This window comes from Mesocricetus auratus, unplaced genomic scaffold, assembly GCF_017639785.1.
Source record: "Mesocricetus auratus isolate SY011 unplaced genomic scaffold, BCM_Maur_2.0 Super-Scaffold_100004, whole genome shotgun sequence".
Taxonomy (NCBI): domain Eukaryota; kingdom Metazoa; phylum Chordata; class Mammalia; order Rodentia; family Cricetidae; genus Mesocricetus; species Mesocricetus auratus.
This window is the reverse complement of record NW_024429189.1, coordinates 8,107,051-8,128,668: the sequence shown is the minus strand read 5'-3', so window position 1 is coordinate 8,128,668 and position 21,618 is coordinate 8,107,051. Positions and strand designations below refer to the sequence as shown.

General features: G+C 43.5%; 1 protein-coding gene across 2 annotated transcripts; it reads right to left on the bottom strand.

Moving 5' to 3' along the window:
* Positions 1 to 11,150: 11,150 nt before the first annotated feature.
* Positions 11,151 to 21,378, bottom strand: Il36b (interleukin 36 beta). Of its 2 annotated transcripts, XM_005083776.3 has the most exons (5): positions 21,029 to 21,378; positions 20,089 to 20,167; positions 14,557 to 14,664; positions 12,668 to 12,807; positions 11,151 to 11,887 (listed from the first exon to the last, which is right to left on the bottom strand). In XM_005083776.3, the coding sequence occupies exons 2-5, from the start codon at positions 20,153 to 20,155 to the stop codon at positions 11,675 to 11,677; spliced, it is 528 nt and encodes a 175-aa protein (XP_005083833.1). In that variant the 5' UTR covers positions 20,156 to 20,167; positions 21,029 to 21,378; the 3' UTR covers positions 11,151 to 11,674. The 2 variants fall into 2 exon arrangements, with proteins under 2 accessions (XP_005083833.1, XP_040601228.1); XM_040745294.1 differs by lacking the exons at positions 20,089 to 20,167; positions 21,029 to 21,378 and adding an exon at positions 15,165 to 15,501 and having other exon boundaries at positions 14,557 to 14,659.
* Between the last annotated feature and the right edge of the window lie 240 nt (positions 21,379 to 21,618).

Genomic DNA, 21,618 nt, shown 5'->3' with positions numbered 1-21,618 from the left:
AAGGGAAGACAAAAGGAGAAAAACACAGACAACTTGTATAAATGAAGACTGGGGATAGAAAACACAAGAAGTGTAAGAAGAGAACTTCAGGCGTGGTGGTTAGAAGGAGGCAGCACAATGTAAACAAACAACCCAGGTGTAGGGATTCGAAAGAGCATCATACTTGAAAAGGTCTTGAGGCCATGAAGAACTTGGTATGTTCAAGGAATTGAAAGATTGGAATAACTGTTGGAGAAAGAGTTTTCAAGAATGGGGGAGGGGTTGTACCTGATTATGTAGGCAAGGATGTGCAAATGTAAAAACTGGGAGAGTCTAAATATTGGTAGCCATGTAGAAGATGGATTTAATGGGTGTGGCAGAGGACTGAGGGTACCACTCAGCAGCTGACCCAAAATCCAACTGAGCTGTTGTGTTTCCCTGGCATTTAGTGATGAGTGGCAGGCTTCTTGCACAAAGATGGGTAGAATAAGATGTAGTTCAGAGGTGATCTTAGAAAATGAGCTTTCTGATGGAGTGTTGGGCTTTAGGAAAGGGAGGAATCAGTGATGACTCTTTGGTTTCTGTCTTGAGAAACTCAGAAGGAAACTGGGTGTGGGAAAGGGAAGGTTACTCAGAGCACTAATAGCTCTGCTTGCCACATATCTATTTGGTTGTTTTTTAATTAATTTTTTATTTAAATTAGAAACAAGCTTGCTTCACATGTCAATCCCAACTCCCTCCCCTCCTCACCTGCCCCCCTACCAGTTCCCCCAGCTCCCCACCCATTCCCCACTTCATTCCCCAGGGAGGGTGAGGCCCTCCATGGGGGAATCTCCAGAGTCTGTCATTTTGTTCAGGTCAGGGCCTAGGCCCTCCCCCAATGTGTCCAGGCTGAGAGAGCATCCCTCATTGTGGGATGGGCACCCAAAGTCCATTTGTATGCCAAGGATAAATACTGGCCTACTACCCAAGGCCCCATAGATTGCCTAGGCCTCCTCACTGATACCCACATTCAGGGGGTCTGGATCAGTCCCATGCTGGCCTCTCAGTCCTCAGTCTGGGGTCCAAGAGTTTCCCCTTGTTCAGGTCAGCTGTTTCTGTGGGTTTCACCAGCCCAGTCTTGACCCCCTTGCTCATCACTCCTCCCTCTCTGTCACTGGGTTCCAAGAGTTCAGTTCAGTGTTTAGCTGTAGGTGTCTGCCTCTGCTTCCATCAGTCACTGGATGAAGGTTCTAGGATGGCATATAAGGTAGTCATCAATCTCATTATCAAGGAGGGGCATTTAAGGTAGTCTCTCCACTATTGCTTCGTTTGCCAGTTGGTGTCATCCTTGTAGATCTCTGGAAATATCACTAGTGACAGATCTCTCCTCAAACATACAATGTCTCCCTCTACTATGGTATGTCTCTCTCCTCTATTCTTCCCTTCACTCAAACTTCCTGCTCCCGCATGTCCTCCTCTCCCTTCCTCTTCTCCTCCTCTCTGCTCCCCTACTCCTCCCCTCCCGATGTTCCCAATCTGCTCAGGAGATCTTGCCTCACTCCCCTTCTTTAGGGTGCCATGCATCTATTTGTTTTTTAATTTTTATTTAATTAAAACCAACCTTATTTTACATTCTATTCCCAGGTCCCTCTCCCTCCCGCCCTCCCATTCCCTCCACCAACCCTCCATCCCACCCCTCATCCATTCCTCGGGGAGGGTGAGACCTCCCCATAGAGAATCATCAAAGTCTGTCACATCATTTGGGACAGGACCTAGACCCTCCCCCATGTATCTAGGCTAAGAGAGTTTCCCTCCATAGGGAATGGGCCCCCACAGCCCATTCGTGCACTAGGAATAAATACTGGTTCCACTGCCAGAGGCCCCATAGACTACCCAAGCCCCCCAATTGGCACCCATGTTCAGGGGGCCTGGTTAGGTCTTTTGCTGGTTCCTCAGCTGTCAGTCTGGAGTCTGTGAGCTCCCACTTGTTCAGGTCAGCTGTTTCTGTGGGTTTTCCTGTCATGGTCTTGCCTCCTTTGCTCATCACTCCTCCCTCTCTACAACTGGATTCCAGGAATTAGGCTCATGGCCTAACTGTGAATATCTACTTCTGCTTCCATCAGCTACTAGATGAAGGCTCTAGGATGACATTTAAGGTGGTCATCAATCTCATTGTAGGGGAAAGGCATTTAAGGGAGCTTCTCCACAACTGCTTACTTGGGGTCATTCTTGTGGATCCCTGGACATTTCCCTAGTGCCAGATGTTTTTGTTAAACCCATAATGGCTACCTCTATTAAGGTATCTCTTTGCTCTCCTTCTCTGTTCTTCCCCCCAACTCAACCTTCCTGATCCCTCATGATCTCCTCCCCACTCCTCTTCTCCTCTCCACTTTCTCCTACCTCCTTCTCCCTGCCCCACCATGCTCCCAATTTACTCAGGAGGTCTTGCCCCTTTCCTCTTCTGGGGGGTGAGGGGGCCCATGCATGTCTCTCTTAGGTTCCTCTTTGTGTCCTAGCTTCTCTGGGGTTGTGGATTGTAGGTTGGTTATCCTTTGATTTGTGTCTAAGATCTGAGACAGAGCTTGCAAATCAGCACAGTTCCAACCTGCAGTTTAGTAGAGAACTTAAGCCCATGAAATTAATAGAACTACCTAGGGAAATAACACGGAAGAAGGAGGAATCGAGGTGACTGAAGAGCAGCTTCAACCTTTGGAAGTAACATGAGGAAGAATCAGCAAACTGGATTAGGAGCAGACACCTAGTAAGATTGGGAAAACCAAACCAGGACTTGGTGCAGAGTATCTGGTGTATGAGTAAGAGATGTGAGGGGAGTGGAGCTGTTTCTAACACTGTCTGAGGTGAAATAACAGTGTTCTCTGAATTAGGCAACAGATAGGTATTATCAATGATGCTCCAAAAATAGGTTTGGGTGGAAAAATCAGACAGTTTAGATCATGCTGAATAGTGAGTGGCTTATTAATAAGTGATGAACAAATTACAATAACAATGAGATATATGTTTCTTATACTGAGCTAACAAAACTCATAATCCAAAAGCAAGTATTAGGCAAGGAAGAGTAAGGACAGCTTGGAAGTGTTTAAATGGGAAAAGCCACATCTAAGACAGGGATCTCTTGAAATTAAAGAATGTCCCTCTCTATTGCCCCTCTATTCACTCTTCTATTCTAAAGAAGGCCTTGCATGTATATGCAAACTATGCAGACGTGCAAGGAGGTCTTCAGGAATACACTCATTGCCACACTGTTTATGAAACAACCTCCCTGTCTATCTCTGAAGGATTGACAACTGACAATGAAATGAGTTTGTTGGAAACTCGGCAGCAGCTACAGAAAATGAGCTAAAGCTATTCATACCAGGATAGGCCTCTATTCAAACACATGGCTGGGTGGGAAAATGCATGAACACATGAGTCTATCATACTAATCAGGGAGACATATGTGAATAAGTAACACACACAGATCACAAAGGCACATGGAGAAAAGCACTGCGTGTTTTTGTTTTGTCTTTTGGGGGATACAGTGTAGATTTATTTGCTGAATGTATTCTAATAAAAACAGTATTTTAAAGAGATATTACATTTATTATATGTGCATGTGTGTAGTTTGTGTTTGTGCATGCCTGTGTGTGTGTGTGTGTGTGTGTGTGTGTGTGTGTGTGTGTGTGTTATACATATGTGTGAAGGTCGGAGAACAACTTGCAGGAGTTAATTTTCTCCTTTCAACATGAGGGTGCTGGGGGTCAAACTCAGATTCTCAGACTTGGCAGCAACCACCTTTACCTGACATTTTTAAAGTGGAAAGAATGAAAAAGACAGTATGAAAAGAAATTATCTTTATCAGAGGCTGTGCATTTTCAAGCACTGAGATCCTTGCCAGGTGCTTGGCGACTGAACATTTTCTAGTAAGATAACTAACACATGGTGACCTAAACAAGGTACTAGGCAATCATTACACAAACAAATGACAGTGAGGATGTGGTGAGGGGAAACCTTATGCACTGCTGATGGAAATGCGAACTAATCCAGCCACCATGGGAATCAGTATGTAGGGTCTCCAAAAAGTTAAACGTAGATCTACCATGTGACCCAGCTCTGCCTCTCCTGTAAGGCCCAAATGAACACACACAGAGATACTTTCTCACCGGGAATCATTGCAGCATTGTTCACAGCAGCTAAGTGAAGGAACAAACCTAAGTGTCCATCCACAAAGGAGTTGACAAAGAAAATGTAATAAACACACACACACACACACACACGTGAATTTTTCAAACATCAGGAATAATATAATTGGCAGGAAAATAGATACAACTTGAGACAATCACATTAAGCAAATTAAGTCTGTTTCAGAAAGATACATATTTCTCTAGTTTGTGGTTCCTGGATTTTTTGTATAGCTACATAAAGCACATTGCAATACATATCATGAAAGTAGACATGAAATAGTCCTTTGAGACAAAGGTCCAGGGGTGGGCAGTGAAGAAATGGGAAGACAAGGGCAGCGTATGACCGAAGTAGATTATATACTTGAGTGAAAGTGTCCTTTTGCAGTGGAGTGCTGTGAGTAATGGATGTCTGCCAGTAAGGAGGAGCTATCACTACCCCCATTATGCAAGGACTGGACAATCTTGCCTTACAGAAAAAGCTTTTGTTACCATACACCTGAAGTTGACATGCACTAATATTCATCTTTATGGGAACACACTGTGACGTCTCCGTACATTTGTGCCTTGTGTAATGCCCACTTGTGTCTAGGGCTACTTCCCATCCCTAAAGGTGACCCAAAGGTGGCTTTTATCTCCTCAGCCCATCCACATTTCCTGCTTCCACATCAATAGCATGACTGTTTTCTTTGCCTGCTGTTTATACTAGATTGTAAACAAAATCAAGATGCCCTTTTTGACCCATATAAGTGACAGAGGTGTTCAGTTTTAAGTCATAGAGGCTTTAAAACATATTTTCCAAATAACAAAGGAAATCGCATCTGAGGAAAGGGAAAGGTAAATATAGATGCTACCACAAACAAATGAGAGGAAAGAATAGGTGGACAGGAATTTTAAAAAGCCAATGAAACAGATTAAATGGATTTGCACTCAGGTTGCTGAATGAGAGAAATTCAGGGAGAAACTGGAATACAAGGGTGAACCTCCTTTCTAAACACCCTTGAATAGACCACCATTCAGCAGTCTTAGGCTTGAATGCGGTCACCATGCCTCCAGTGTAAGAAGGCAAAACAGTATCAACACTTTTTGCAATATTAGACTATTTCAGAGACTGCAGGAAAAAGTTATAAGGACTTGTGATTCAGAGATTAGAGCAGGAGAAGCGACACCATGCTGCATTCTTTTCCCACGTGTTATTTGTCTTGTGCACAACTGCATATTCACTAAGTCTCTGCATGCCACAGACAGACAAGGAACCCGTCCTTCTCCTGCAAATCTTGGAGCGTGGCTTTATGGAATTGCTTTCAGCTATTGACCATGCAGAAATCCATTATCCTTGCGCCTCCTTCTCTGGCCTCTAGCTTAAATTCAAGAGATAAAGACCGAGTGCATCAGTCCAGTAAGGCAAACAGGATATCTGGGCACTTCCTGAGTCTGGTCCTGCTCCCTCCTTTTTTCTGCCTTCACCATAGCACCACCCTCGCCTGCTGTATCAGACATCAAAGATAGTTCAGGGGGATGGGTTTCCCCTCTCCCACTCATGCTCAGCGCCTATGGACCTTCTGGACTGTGTATAAGCACAGTCCAGAACTACATTATGTTTTCAGTATCACTGGCCATTCTGTCTCTGCATCGCTGTGCTTACAGAACTCAGGATCTTTGTAGACTGCCCTACTGTTCTTTGACCTTCAGTTGTTGGAAGTCCCTCTTGGTCATTGTTAGAAGTCCCTCCGGGTCAAACTTGGAGCCATCTTGTGTCGCACCTGTTGTGCGGCCTGCATCTGAGAATGTAGCGAGGTAGTCGGGATAGATGACTCAGAGACCAGTCGGTTGCTTTAAGAAAACTTTATGCTTCCCAAGTCAGCTTAGGAGGAGACCCCAAATCAGCTTAGGAGGAGACCCCAAGTAAGCTTAGGAGAAGTCTCCAAGTCTGTCCGCTTAGGAGAAATCTCTCCAAGAAAAAAAAAAAACCCGCTTCCCTTTTTAAGGACTTCTGCCATCCATCTACATACAATTCTTTCCAGCCTTCTCACCCTCCTGGCTGGTGGTTTAATCTCCGGCCCCAGAATCAGGGGAGGGGGGAGACACAGCAGGGAGCAAGAAGAGGCATCTAGCCTTAGGGGGTGTCAAAGTCATGGTGTTTCAGTGAGTGAGCCCTTATCTGAGCCCTATCAAGAGCTTTATAGCACTGAATTGTTTTCAGTAAACATTATCTCAAAGCTGCCTGCTCCCAGGCTGAAGGGGAAGTGGGCTTCTGCTCAAGATCTGGTGTCCCCACAATCTTGCTCTGCCCTAGAAAAATAATGTCTCAATGGGTTCTTTGGATTCTTCCTCCTGTGTCACTCGGATGTTGTGCATGTTCCTAAAGGTATGTGATGGAGGGCATGTAACTTGGACAAAATACAAACCCTCTGGCTGTACCCAGAACAGTCTGTGAGGCAGGCAGCAAACACTACTGCAGGGGCAGCACCCGGGGCCTCTCCAGGAATATTCAGTTCTGTGCTGTCTGCGCCCACCTCTTTGTGAGTAGACATCCTTTCATGGCCACAGTTCCCTGGGGTCACAAGTATCATGAAAAAGTGGAGGAGGAAATGCAGTAAGATGTTACTAAGAAACCTTTCTGTTTGTTTCAGCTCCATGTTCCTTGAGGGGCTTCGTATCCACTTAGCGTTACTAGGAGTTAAATGTTGCCCCTGCCCAATGCTGCAATGTAAGATCTTGCTGGCAAACTTTAGTGTTGATGTAAGATACACAGTATGCAGTTATAATTTATTTTAGCAACATTTCCCAAAGAATTGTTACGCCGCAGTCAAGGATAGTGCAAAGTCAAACAGAAGAAATCTTCCATAAGAAAGTAAAATTGCTATGACTTCAAAGAAGACAAGGGGTTGCCTTTGGTTAGGGAAATGAAGCATGACCTCCAAACATTTCAGACTTAGGATGTTAAGAAGACACGGCGGGCATTGCAGGACAAAGCAAACAAAAGAGGAGCTGGGCCAGCTCTCTTAAGAAGCGCAGTGTAGGAGTCTCTTCCATATTTCCCGGCTCTGGGTATCCTGCACCAGGCCATAGCTGATGACCTGAAGCAGCCACGCCGGGCTCAGGGCTTGGTGCACAGGTGAGAGAAGCTGAGCCAGCGCCCCTTCCCTCCCACCGTCATCCCTGCAGTTAGCATTGAGGAGCCACAGGCGCTGCCGCCGTCACCCAAGCCCCAGCCAGAGCTCTGCCCTGCTGCAAGGAACTCAAAGAAGAGCATCAGACAGAACAGCTGCACCTCCAGGGATGGTGGCGGCCACCAGCAGCAGCAGGACCATGGAGTAGCTGTAGGGAGGATCCTCAGCCACAACCTTGGGTCAACTGACCAACCTGCAGCATAGAGCCTCTACTGCTGTGTTGCTGCGTGAGGGCTGCAGGCACTATAGTCATAGCACATGAGCCAGCAGCAGCCTGGAGCTCTGGTGGATTCTGTCCCTGGACACCCTGCCCAGCTGAAGGATCACCCTGACTCTGAGCAACAGCAGGTTATCCAAGAAGAGTTCCAGTGGTAGTCCAGTATTTATGATGTTTCAGAACCCAGAGACCTTGTACCAGACCAATGACTCCTTATAATGACTATCTGCATATAAAACTGTTTGGACAAAAAAAATACATGTATGTATGTATGTATGGTGTGACACACACACACACTGCAGTTTGCAATGCCACGTCAATAAATAATGATGCAGAGCAGAGGTGGGGAGAATGGAGGAACAGAGCAGCGTGTATGTGACAGAGAGACAGAACCAGAGATGCAGCAGTGACAGGTGTTGGCAGCATGGTTGCTGTGGACCAGGGAGCATGTAGTTGCCAAGTAGGACAGGCAAAATGGTGGGCTACAGCCTGGAGCCCTCGTAGACTCTGCCCCTGAACATGCTGCCCAGCCCTGTGATTACCCTGGCTCTGAGCAATGGCAGGATATCAGATATGGAGAACGCTTCATTTTCTGGACTGGGCCTTCTCAAAAACCTCCATGGTTCATGTTGTCACCAGAGAACAGGTTTCTATACATGGTGCATGCTACAGCACAGGCTGTGTTGTTGTTTGTGGTTGGGGCTGTCACAGCAGGCTGTATTGATGCCTGTGTTGCTATCCAAAGCCATGTTAACGTCTATAGCCCAAGATATCACCTGGTGCCATGTTGATGTCCATGGTTCCTGTTACTGTCAGAGGCCATGTCAGCCTCTGTGGCCTGTGCTACCCAGGGAGGCCATGTTGACGTCAGTGGTCTGTGCTGCTGCCAGAGGTGGTTTTACACTGTTCATGGCCCATGCTGCCGCCAGGGGCCATGTTGATGTTTGTGATTTGTGTTCCTGCTGGAGGCCATATTAACGTCCTTGATCTGTGCTGCCACCTGAGGCCATATTAATGTCCCTCATCCGTGATGCCACTGGGTACCATTCTGATGTCCATGGTTTGTGTTACTGCAGGGATCCATGCTGATGTCAGTGATCCCTGTTAAGCCAAGAGACCTTATTGAGTCCATGACCGATGCTCCCACCAGAAACCTTGTTGTTGTTTGTGATCAGTGCTAGGGCTGTGTTCATGACTGTGATGCATGTTGCCTCTGGAGGCCAGAATGAGATCCATGGTCCATGCTGCCATTGGAGACTGTGTGGATGCCTGCAGTCCATGCAGACATGGAAAACCATGTAGAAGTCCATGATCCATGCTGCCACTGGCCGTTACAAACAAGGAAGCATCTATTGCAGTGGTATTGATGACCACAGACACATAATTGAGAGTGAAAGACATCTAAATCTTCTGCAACAACCTCTCCCCTTTCCCAAAGAAAACAGAAAGAGTCTAGACAGGAAACCAATGAGGAAAGTCCTTTAAAATTATGATAAAGATGCTGAGGCATGGCTCTTCACAGTTATTGGCTTCTGGTGAGGGCATGGGGAAGGACTCAGTTATCTTTAAGGGGCTAGCCACTGAGAGTTTGACCATGCTCCAATAAGTAGATGGGCAACACAAATGGTACTTGGTTATAGGGGGTCACAATTATAGAAGGGTAGACCTGGGTGGAATGGGAGGCAAGTGTGATTGGGATGCATTGATCGAAATTTCCAAATAATCGATAAAAATAATATGTTGGGAGAAAAAAAGAAGACTTAACAGGGCCAGGTGGTGGCGGCACACACCTCTAACCCCAGCACTCAGGAGACAGAGGTAAGCAGATCTCTGTGAGTTCATGGCCAGCCTGGTCTACAGAGCAAGTTCCAGGTCAGCCAGGGCTATACAGAGAAACCCTGACTTGAAAAAATAGAAGACATAATAATTGGGTTGTGCAGTGTTGTATATGTTAGAGCCACATGTGAAAACATTAACAGAAATACAGAGAGAAGAAATCCAACACAGGATAGTAGAAAAAAGAGAGAATCTGCTTTTCCAGGGCAGATCCTGAGGTAAAGCTGTGCGTGTGTGGTGATGAAAAGTTACTCCAGGGAACAAAAGTTGAAGCTGGGGAATTAAAGAAGGAAAATGAGGTTGATCAGCACAGGGAGAAAATTTTCAGTTCAGTGTTTGTGACTCCATCTTACTCCTGCTGAGACCTTCTAAGGAGCAACATGGAGCACATCACAGAATTTTGCTGGTGAGAGATAGAAGAGAGTTGTTATCCATGACCTGCTGCTACATACACTGCTCAAGTGTTTTTCATAGAACAGCTCTCTCTCTCAGATCTATGTTTGTGCATGTGTGAACACTAAGCAGGACCTGCAACTGTATGTCCCCAGATGTCCTAGAGAGCAGGAAGAGATGACCAATGTGACTGAGATAGCAAGCTTCTGTGGTAGGTAGTTTGAATATAATTGACCCCATAAGTTCATAGGGAGTAGCACTATTAGGAGATGTGGCTTTGCTGGAGTAGGTGTGGCCTTGTTGGAGGAAGTGAGCCACTGGGGGGGGGGGAGGTTGAGGTCTCCTTTGCTCAAGCTACACCTAGTTCAGTATACTTCCTGTTGCCTGCAGATCGAAGATATAGAATGTCCTGTTCTTTCTCCAGCACCATGTCTGCCTGCATACTGCCATGTCCCTCCATGATAATAATAGACTGAACCTTTGAACTGTAAGCCACCCCAATTAAATGTTTTCCTTTATTAAAACTGAATTGATCATGGTGTCTCTTCACAGCAACAGAAACCCTAACTAAGAGACTGCATATAATACCTTCTTGAAGCCTGTTGCATAGAAATAACAGGACTAAGAGGTAAGCTGTAAGATGTAAGGCAGGATTCAAGGACTACTCCAAACAGAATCACTGGTGGTGTTGTTATGGGAGATAATGCCAAGACAAGCGCACCTGGCCAAGAACTTTGAACTCAGCAATGTGTTTGTAGCATCACAAGACCTAATTTACTGCTTTGCATATTGGGATCTGAAGGAAGAGAGATTATCATGCTCATGTTTGTATTCAGAATTTCACAGTCTAGTGCAATCCATGTGTCTTTTAGCTAAAGTAACCCTCTGTTTCAGTCACTGTTCTGTGGCACCTCTTATGAAAGAAAGCGTGTAATTGGGATTTCAGAGGTTAGCCCATTATCAATCATCATGACAGGAATCATGGTGGCAGGCAGGCAGACATGGTGCTGGAGAAGAGGCTGAGAGTTATACATCCTGATCCATAGTCTGGAAGAAAGACTCTGGGCCTGGTATGGCCTTTTGAAACCTCAAAGCCCACTCCCAGTGACACACTTCCTCCAGCAAGGCCACACCCCTTACTCTTTGTAATACTTTCAAACAGTTCCACTCCCTGGTAATGAAGCATTCAAACAGGAGTCTATAGGGGCCATTATTATTCAAACCACCACACCGTCACACAACAAACAACTGACTTAAAACTATCCCACAAACACTCCTAAATTTCCAGCAAACACAAGAAAGTATCAGAGCTGATAATTTCCAATCACTTTACAAAGTTAAAGACGGTACAATTAGTTTGAAATGCAAATTGATGTGAATGACCCTTTGAAATTTGGATTTATTTTTTATTCACTTAGGTTGACAATCACCATAATAAAAGTGTATGCTATGTGTCAAATTATTAACTGATAATTTCTGAATATATCATGATCATCAAGACAGATAAAAATGATCTTTTATATGGCCTTATTCTTGAGACTTATCTTTTAGGTATTTATCATATTTACAATAAACATAATAAAGTTAAGAAGGAAGAATCTTGCATTGACTCTTTGGAATTGACTTCTCTGCACCATTGGCTTCTGTGAGAACAGGGAGGGAGAGTTGGATGTAAGGCGACTATGACTTGACTGTACTTGGTAGCTGATGGTGAGACAAGATCAAGAAAGGATAAAAGCGATTCTTGGGCTTCACACAGGAATGATGTTCAGATGAGTGACCCTTCAGAAACGGATGTCTGGAGAAGAGGTGATACAGTGGTCTTTTAAGATGGCTTGTTGTGTTTTCAAGTAAAAGACTCTCCACCACTTTGATTCTTTGTCCTGGACTCAGCCACATATGGCCCATACTGGATTTTAATCCTCAGGCTCTAAGTAGAAGTTGGTGTTATTAGCTTCACCCCTCTGCTGTGTGAGAATGATTGCTTGTCTTGCTGTGGAAGAGGACGCTATGAACCAGCCAGGATAGGAGACTGACTGGAAGGTAGAAGTGGAGCCCTCTTTGCTGTGGTAGAATAGATAGGCTTTCTGTACTTTGTCCACATTGTACATCTCCATGATGTCTACATTCTAGGGTAAGAAAGAGGCTTGTTAATGGGGAGGACCAGGGAGAGGGGGCTATAGTAACTGAGCACACTGAGTGCATATCATGGGAGTAACCACTGTGCCCAATAGGAGGGACGTGGCAAATGAAAAGATAGAAAACTATCCAAACAGGCACACACTAATTTCCAAATAGCCTAGCTTTCTCCCATAGTCCCATGATACAAGGGGTTACTGATTCTTTGAGGCATTGTGCTCCCTGGAAGAGAATGGGGTAGGGATGGAAGGCTTCTGGTACACATTCATCTACAGTTTTGTGCTAACCAGCCTGAATACCCAACCTCTGAATGAATTTATGCATTAAAATCTCCATCATTAAGCAAGGGATGATACTTTTAACTATACATCTTTTCTTTTAGCACACAGATATGCATATGTACTATGAAACTCCAGATTACCAACCCTTTGCCTAGGTGTGGCATATTAGCATCTCTGGAGATGTCTAGGAGGGAATTACTCAGGACTAAGGATGAAGAAGCCACTGTTCCTTCACTTTTCAGAAACATTTCCATGATGGGTTTGATGTTCTGATTTTCACATTTAAATCCTGTTCTCTGGGGCTTTAAAAAATGCTGTATCTACTCAGTGGCATTGTAACTTATTTGGGGACCAGTTAGGTAAGGGTTCCTTCCTTACTCTGAAGAGTGAAAACTTGCAGGGATATCATTTTTATTCTGTAACCTGGTAAGCTTCCTTAAATAAAAGTCTATCTGGTATATACCTCCCTCACCAGCTGTAGTTACTCACCTTAAGCTGCAAAGTCGGTGTGCCACTGATTTCAGCACAGAAGAGGCAGAGACTTTTACTTTCAATCCCCAGGAGAACTAGATTACCTTTTGCGGCATCTTGGAATTCTGAGTCTCTACATGCTATCAAGCTAAGGACGACTGGAAACACAAGGAAAATGTGGTCAGTATCAGGTTTCAAAATATATCCCGTCTTTTGATCCATCCTGTGAACCCTCCAAATCATCATCATCATCATTTTCCCCATCAAAGCTACCCATATTAGCCACATAATAGTAATTATTGGTTGCTCCCTGAGGCCAGTTTCCTTTTTCCTCTTGATACCAGAACCTCAGTTGTCACCTGGGCACATTGTTTCCCAAAAATAAAAAAAAATAATATATTTTACTACCTACTACCATTGCAGCTAAATACAGTCATGCACTTACTGTAGCCCATGATATATGAGTGCAAATACCCTGTAGTGCTTCTAAAATTGTTTCTTAAGAGACTAGACTTACCTGGAAACACTTCATTTGTCACATCATGTTACCTACATCAAACACTTAAGCAATAGCTTAGGTAAACTTAAGGTTGGTGAAGCAGAAAGGTAGAATCCTCGGCCTCTGGTGGCATTATGGAACTAACATGGAACCCAGCCTATCCTGGCCCACTGGTTATATATATGGAAGAAATAAACCACTATCTTATTTAAGTTTTCATTGTGTGAGTTGTCCATCAGTCTTGGCTGAATTTAATTATCCAATAATTTAGGAAGAGATTCCCAAGAGTCTGGGCATTCTATATCTATTTGGCAGAGGACAGAAAACAAATCCATTCAACAGCTATTTATTGACTACCCACCTAAGACAAAGTACTATGTGGACATTGGAGATTTGGCTTAGAGCAAGATATGAAACACTCCTGTCTAAGTTTCATATATTGAAGGCTTAAACATCACCTGGTCACAGGCACTATTGAGACATAATCAGATCATGAGAGTCCTAACTCCATCAATGGATTAATCCATTAATGAATTCACAATTGAATGAGTTATTTGATACAGGGCCTAATTGGTCACTAGTGATGTTCCTTTAAAGCAAGAAGATTGGAACCTCCCATCTCAACTTCCTGTCTACTATGAGGAGGGAAGTTATTTTCCACCATACCATGTGTCTGTCTTGACACAGACATAAAAAGGAATGGAGCCAGCAGAAGGCTCTGAAAACTCTGAACTAATTAGCCCAAATCAACCTCTAAGTATTATTTCTGGTGGTGGTGAGGATAGGCTGTCATACTAATGAAAAGCTGGCCAACACAAATGGTATAGGGATGGAATGTGGGAAAAAAGAGGGAGTTTTAGTATTGAGACTAGGGATATGATGTGAGAAGTCTCTCTGTGGTAGACAAGGTTAAGAGGGAAGTTATATAAAACATGGAAGCTTTAAAGAAGTGAGACAAGGCTGAGGTGGATTTCCTTTTGGTGGGAAGAAGGAATGTTTCACCACTATTAGGAAAGAAGATGCCAAAAGAGAAGAGCGGGTGAGTTTGACAGTGGCAAGATGGGAGAGTTTGAATCTATGGATATGAGTTGATGCTAGTTGGGATTTAAAGAAATGCCATTCTAAAAAGAAATTTAATAACTGTGGGACACAAGTCTTTTCTATTTGAAGACTGTCATTTCTCTCTCTCTCTCTCTCTCTCTATATATATATATGTACGTATGTATGTAAGTATATATATATTTATGTTTTTCTTTATAGCAGAGGGACAATCTTCTTCTCCTTGCCTTTCCTCTGAACATCAGATTGGTGGCCAGGTAAGGAATGGCAGAAGACTTGCAGGCTCACGTCCACTCTTAGTGAACCTGATGACTCTTCAAGAGCGACAGTACCCTCATATGTCACTTACCGGGTTTGACGTTGTTGCTAGCAGGCACTGCCATTAAAGAATTTCCTGTTAGGACCCACACCATCTGTTGGGAATCATGGATCTTGTAGGTTCTGGGATATATCTGTCCTGCCAGATAACAGAAGAGCAAAAGACACAGTTGTGGGTATAATTAACTTTAAGGTTTGGGCCCCATTCTAATAACAATGAAATGTGAATTTCTGTGATAGATATTGTTTTGAGAAAAAAATGGCCATGAAAACACAGGAAGGGAAATGTGGAAAGACTTGTTTATAGATCAAGGCACAGAAAAGAAGAATACATTCCTGGTTGTAAGAGATGTCCGGCGTTTGCCAGTTCTTCTGGAGTTATCTTTTCCGGTTTTATAAAGTCTCTGCACAGCAACCACAACCAAAGCTACTTAAACCATCATCAGTGTGTATATAATCCCTGTCTTTATCATCTTATTCAAAGTGAACAAGCAATCCTTTTTAACATATTCCTTTATTGATTCTTTGAAATTTCACATCATGCACCCCAATCCCACTCTTCTCCCCGCCCCTTCATATCCGCCCCTCACCCCTCCAGCATGACACCCAAAGTTAATTCAAAACAAAACAAAAACTCACCTCACTCTGCCTTTTTCCCAACACCTTCATTCATTTGAGTGGCATTTGGGAGCTGCAGTGTGTCACACCATGTCCAATCAGCCCCACCCACAAAATGTTCATTTCAATGACTCATTCATTGGTCTGGCTCAAGACTTCCAGCCTCTGGCACACCATCATTACTGGGCCCTCATTGAAATTCTTCTCAGACATCCTGTTATTGCCCTGAGTCAATGGGATCCTGTGGATATCATTCCACAGGGCCAGTCCCACATGCATGCCCGGGGTATAGGTCACATCTTGTGGCCATGTTGGTGTCTGAAAACCATATCCCAACTAGTACAGCCACATGGGGCTATGGTGTCATCTGGGCCCAGATTACTTCAATGGGTCATGTCTGGGTCTATGACCCAACAGCAGCCAGGGTCTGAGCTGATGGTCCATGGCTCATGTTACTACAGAGGGTCATAGGAACTATTGTGTTGAAATCCAAGGGCAGGGCTCAGCCCTGCCCCCTCACCGGCCCCAGGATACCTGCCCCTCGCTGGACACTGCAGCAGGAAAGGTGACCCCATCCACCATGAGAGAGCTGATACCTCCCCATCACCACAGGCAAGGGAGAGTTGGCCCCAATGGCATGTGCCTAGGAGAGCTGGTTCTGCCCCTCATCTGAGGGGGTGGGGTCCTAGTGGCCAGACACAACCAGCTCAGCTACCACCCAGACCCACAACCTGGGCCTTTGGTTGGCCCACCCTAATGTCTGCCCCATCTATGACTTGCTAGAATTGGCAAAGGAACAAGCAATTCTAAATATAACTATTAAGGCAAGAGCTAAGAGCCTTGAGGTGTCAATATGTAGGTGTCTGAGTATTTCAGACAGAGCAAATAGATTTCTGATTAAGAAAGTGAAACAGGCCCCTTCAACTCTGTTGTGATACATCGTTTATGATTTAATAAAGCTTTCCTGGGGATCAGAATGCAAAGCTAGCCACATTAGCTAGCCATAGAGGCCAGGCATCAGTGGTACACACCTTTAATCCCAGGACTCCGGGAACAGAGACAGATGGATCTCTGTGACTCCAAGACCACCAGGGCTACATGAGAGTGAATCAGCCTAAAAGAAAAGGAGAGCTCATTCCTTTAATCCTAGCACTAGAGAGGTATATAAGGAAGAAGCAAGGGGTCTCATGTAAGATTTATTGTCCAGTCACTGGGAAGACAAAATCCCTATTTCAGTCTTGGTAGAGGTAAGAGCTACTGGCTGGTTGCTTTGCTTTTCTGATCTTCAGCTTGAATCCAATCTCTGGGTTTTTATCATTCATATTACCAAATTGGTTTCCGACATAAAGGTACGAATTCATGGAAAAGCTGCTTGCCTGTGGCTTTGAAGCCACCAGGCCCATGCCAGAGCTGCACATGGAGCTCCCACTGGAGTCCCTGCCTGGCTAACTAGGTTTACTTTTGTTTTCTCCCCCAAGTCTCTGAGCTGGTCTAGGATTTATCTGTTGCAGCCTCTCTGTAGCAAACTCTGCAGGCTTTTGGGCTCCAAAGCTGCAGGAGTTAGCTGCTTTCAGACATTTCCCCATGTAGGTATGTGGCTGTTGGGTTTCTCTTCTCCCAGTGAGTTGTGGACTTTCCCTGGACTCCCTGGACCCCCATCTCAGGATGCTGCCAAACAAGGTAGCTGCTCTAAAAGCAGCTCAGGTTTCTACCGTTCTGTGCAACAGCAGACACTTCACACTTTATCCTCATCTGACTTGTCATTGACAGCACAATGGGTGAGACAAATGCAAATTCTTAAAGAAAGGAATTAGTTGAAAGAGTTTCTTTTCCCACATTAAAAATAGGAAACACTATTACAATGGGAGAGAATTAGGTCTCTGTATGATTACACAATGGATGGTTCAAAATTGGAACAAGTAAATGAAGGGATAACCAACTTAATCAAGGGATTGACATGTTGTCAATTATCATTTTGACAGTCTTTGTTGTCAGTTTGATAATTCCTGTTTTATCTCTAAAAAAGTTGGTTGATATGAGTGCCAAGATGAGGAACTAAGAAAATTTATTAAAGCATATCACAGAGATATTCAAACCCAGACAGAGGAACATAAAGGAGAACCAGTCTCAGCATTGCTTTATAAGTTAGAGAGGAACAGTCTAAGGTCTTAAGAAAAACCAACCTTAATATATCCAGTAACCATACAGGAAGTGCCAAACGATATAGGTTCTGTAAGAGTTAACTGAATGCCTGTGACAATGTTAAATTTAGGGAAATTCAAGGAAACAGTAGTTTCATATGGCATGCATTCACCATTGGTGAAGCAGATGATAAACATGTGGTCAGTTTGTATTAGCATTATCCAAACTGGATAGATTTGGTTAAAGCTGTTGTAGAGCCTGGTCCACAATTGCAATGGACTACCTGGCTCAGAGAAGAGGCTAAGACTATTGAACAATGGGTTAAAGCTGGAAGCATGGATATTTCCCAAGATAAACTTCTTGGAAAAGGAAATTATGCTACTTTAGAAAAGCAGTGTCTATATGGTGACCACAACTTGGTTTTATTCCATGCAGCAGCTTTGAATGCTTGGGACAGAATTGGCAAAGTAGGAAAGAAAGTTGAATCATTTACTAAAGTAAGACAGGGTCCAAAGGAAAACTTCATGGAGTTCTTACAAAGATTGGCATCAGCAGTAAATAGAATGCTACCAGATTCAGAAGCTAGACAAATAATAATTGAATCTCTAGCTTTTGAAAATGCTAATGCGCAATGCAAACAGATAATTAGGCTTTTAAAAGCAAGGTCAGCACCTTTGGAGGAATGGGTCCAAGATGCAATTAATGTTGAAGCTCATGACCATGACGATGCGTGGATAAAATCAAAATGTCAAATGTCTCAATTGTGGCAAACAATGCACCTTAAAAGATATTATAAACAGAACTTTCCTAGAAACAATGCTTTTTCTAAGCATAATCCCAAACAGAACACCCCTCCCTTCTGGATTAAGCAGAAGATGTGGCACAGGCAGGCATTGGACTAATGAATGTAGATCAGCAAGAAATGTTCAAGGTAACATTTCTTTGGGAAACTCTTTGAGGGGCCTCTCACAGGCCCCTATGCCAAACCTGGTTCAGTCATTTCCTGTCAATGTGGAAACTCCTTCCCGGAGCAACTAAAGAACCTAGTGCCTAATGAAAAAAATAAAAAACATACTGCTCTGGATGATAGAAGAGCTTAGAAGCTAAAACAAAAATTTCAGAAGAAATCATAAATCAAAATTGATAAAGATTAGATTAGGAAACTCCACAAAGTTAGGGTTGGGAAAGTGTTTTGTTTTTGTCTTTTCAGGAAAAACAAAAACCAAATATCTTGAAGAATTTAAAGACCTTTGGGCAAATAAGCATCTAAAGAAGAAGGGAGAACAACCTAGAAAAAAATTACTAAGAAAAGAAATAATCTGACCTAATGCAATCTATGAAGTATCCAAAAACAAGAGGGAGCCCTACAATGATGATTCCACCAGGACTGTGACAATGCGGCTAATCTGAAAAACACCACCTGAATATCAGTTTTGGACTTCAAACTTCTCAGGGCTATTTCAAGGTGGCCAGTTGGTGATTCAGCCTCGCATACTACTGTAGCCAGGACTTGAGACAAACCCTGCGCTTTCCCATTACGTAGAGACTGAACAACAAATGATACAGCTACCTCTTCCAGGACTTGACAATTAGCCCAAATTTTTCTTTTCAGGATCCCCTAAAGATGATGTGGCCCCCAGATAGCAGGATGTAACTTTAAAAACATGATCCTCACACTTCCAAGAGATGGGGTATGTGGTTTTCAGTCATTCAATAGGTTATAGATATTTGTTGTTGTCTAGGAGGATTGGTTACAAGTTGTTATTGGTAATGGTCAGGAAAAACAGCTAAACAAAGGATATTAAAGGTTTTTGTTTTGAAAAGAAAAAAGGAATACAGATATGATAGAATAAAAGGGTAGATGATTGAATCTACTCTGAAAAGAAAAAAGGGAGGATATAAATATAAGATAAGAAGGTAGATTATTGAATCCACTTCTAAAAAGCAACTTTCAAATATTTTACATTAGATTGGACTTCTGCATATTGTATACAAATTTTGTACATTGATACAAAGTTGAGATTAATTTTGTTAAAACATACCATACATATCTTTCTAATCTTGTTCAAGGTATTGTACCTATACAGCCCATTTAACAATGTAATGCAAATTTCTAGTCCTTGAACATTATTATTACAAACTATGTAGAATAATGAGAAAATGCAGGTTAGCAATTAGTCACCTATTAAAATTGAACTTATAGTCATATTAGGCATGTTATCAAAGTCAAACAGAGATACATTTTAGATAAACAGGTAGTCTTCAAAAGCTTCAGAGATCTACAGAATATGGCATTTAAGATGTTTTAATAACATAGGGAATTGTGGTGGTATATTGTTTATGATTTAATAAAGCCTGCCTGGGGATCAGAATACAAAGCTAGCCACACTAGCTCTAGCCAGAGGTCAGGCAGTAGTAGTACACACCTTTAATTCCAGGACTCAAGGGACAGAGACAGATGGATCTCTGCTTGTTCATGACCATCCAGGGCTGCAAGAGAGTGAATCATTCTAAAGAGTAACAGAGTTCATGTCTTTAATCCCAGCACTAGAGAGGTACATAAGGAAGAAGGAAAGGGTCTCATGTGAGATTCAGTTTCCAGTCACAGGGAAGTCAGGATCTCTACTTCAGCACTGGTAGAGGTAAGAGCTACTGGCTGACTGCTTTATGTTTTCTGATCTCCAGCTTGAACCCCAATACCTGTCTCTGGGTTTTTTTTTATTATTATTTGTGCTACACAACCCTATTGTCTTCAGTGAGAGCAAATGGAGATGGTCCAAACTGGTTTGTGATTCACACTTACTTTCTTTGGCTTCTTCAGAGTTTTCTTGAGGAAGAAAAAATTCACTAGATTGTGAAGAAGAATCCATTGTTGCCTGGCCCTGAGAAAGAAAGGGAAAAGAAAAATATTCTTCTCTTATCTCCTAGAATTTTATGGAAAGCATTTAGTAAGAGCTTCCCTAAGCCCTCACCCCATATTCACATTAAAATATCCTAATGACTTATCTATTGTATTTATGTATATGAGTATTTTGCTTGTCTGTGTGCATGTGCACCAAGTGTGTGCCCAGTGCCTGTATAATGAGAAGAGGAAATTTGATACTCTGGAACTGGAATTACAGACAGTTGTGAGCTGCCCAGTGTGGGTGAACCCTGGTCCCCAGCAAGAGCAGCAAACGCTCTTAAGCACTAAGCCATTTTTTTAGCATCCAGATTAATGTGTCAAAATGTACCTATACAGAACATTTCAAGGCCAGCAAGCCCTGAGTGGAAACTTCCAGCCCTTTAGTGACTGGTGTGGTCCTAGGTCTCCAAGAGATGATGGCTTTGAAACGTCATCCACCACCACATCTGGATGGTGAGGAAGTTCCATCACTCCAGGTGCCTTCTTGTGCGTTGAATCACTAGAGAGAGAAAAGCAGGGTGTGTTCTCCACCTCTGTTCTAGCTCTCCCCATGGACAATGGGTCACCACACTTCATGCTTATAAGCTGGGAGTTCCCCGGGCATCTGTATTCCTTTACTCTTCATCCAGGGAGGCACCTCCCTGTCCAGGACCCTCAGCATCTCACTTGAAAGTTGTCTTTAAGCAGGGAATAAGCAAATTGCAAGCAGCATTTTTATTATAAGCAACTTTAATTCCCCCAATACCTAGTACCTTGAGTCAAGGCCTCCAGAAGCACACAGAACTAGACAGAAAGCCGTGAAAGGTTCCCTAAGAAGGCTCTAAATAGCAGAAATTACCTTTGTCCTGAAGACCTTCTTGTCTCTGGAATCAAAGCTTTGGCCGCAGCTGCATCAGCAGGCACTGAGAGCCAGTAAGGAACTCCAGGGCTTTTAATTAGCAAGGCAACAGCTCTATCTCCCGACCCTGGGTGTGCCCACTTTAGCAAGAAGTCTGAGCTGGCAAGGAGGGCCTGTGAGACCTTGGAGGGGAGGCAGGGAGGCAGTACAGGTGTAACTGGTCTGGGCTCCTGGAGAAACAAAAGCAGAGCACACACCAGGAAACAATAATGAGGAACCGCACAGGCTAGAAGTTGAGTCACGTGGAGAGCATGGGTTCTGGGCTGCCTTGAAGCACAGGTGCGGCTATCTTGACTCGGTGAACAGCAGGACACCAAAGTGTTATTTGCATGGCGAATGTTACATCTGTAAATGTAGCTATGTAAATGGTAAACATGGCCAATCTCAGTCCTGATCCCAAGAGTTTTACATATTTAGTATGCCACGGCTCATGAAATCTTCTGTTTCTGATGAGGTCCTTTCCTGAGTAATCCTTTAATCCTCACAATAGTCCATCGCAGGACATTGAACTTTGCCTGGAGAAATGGCAA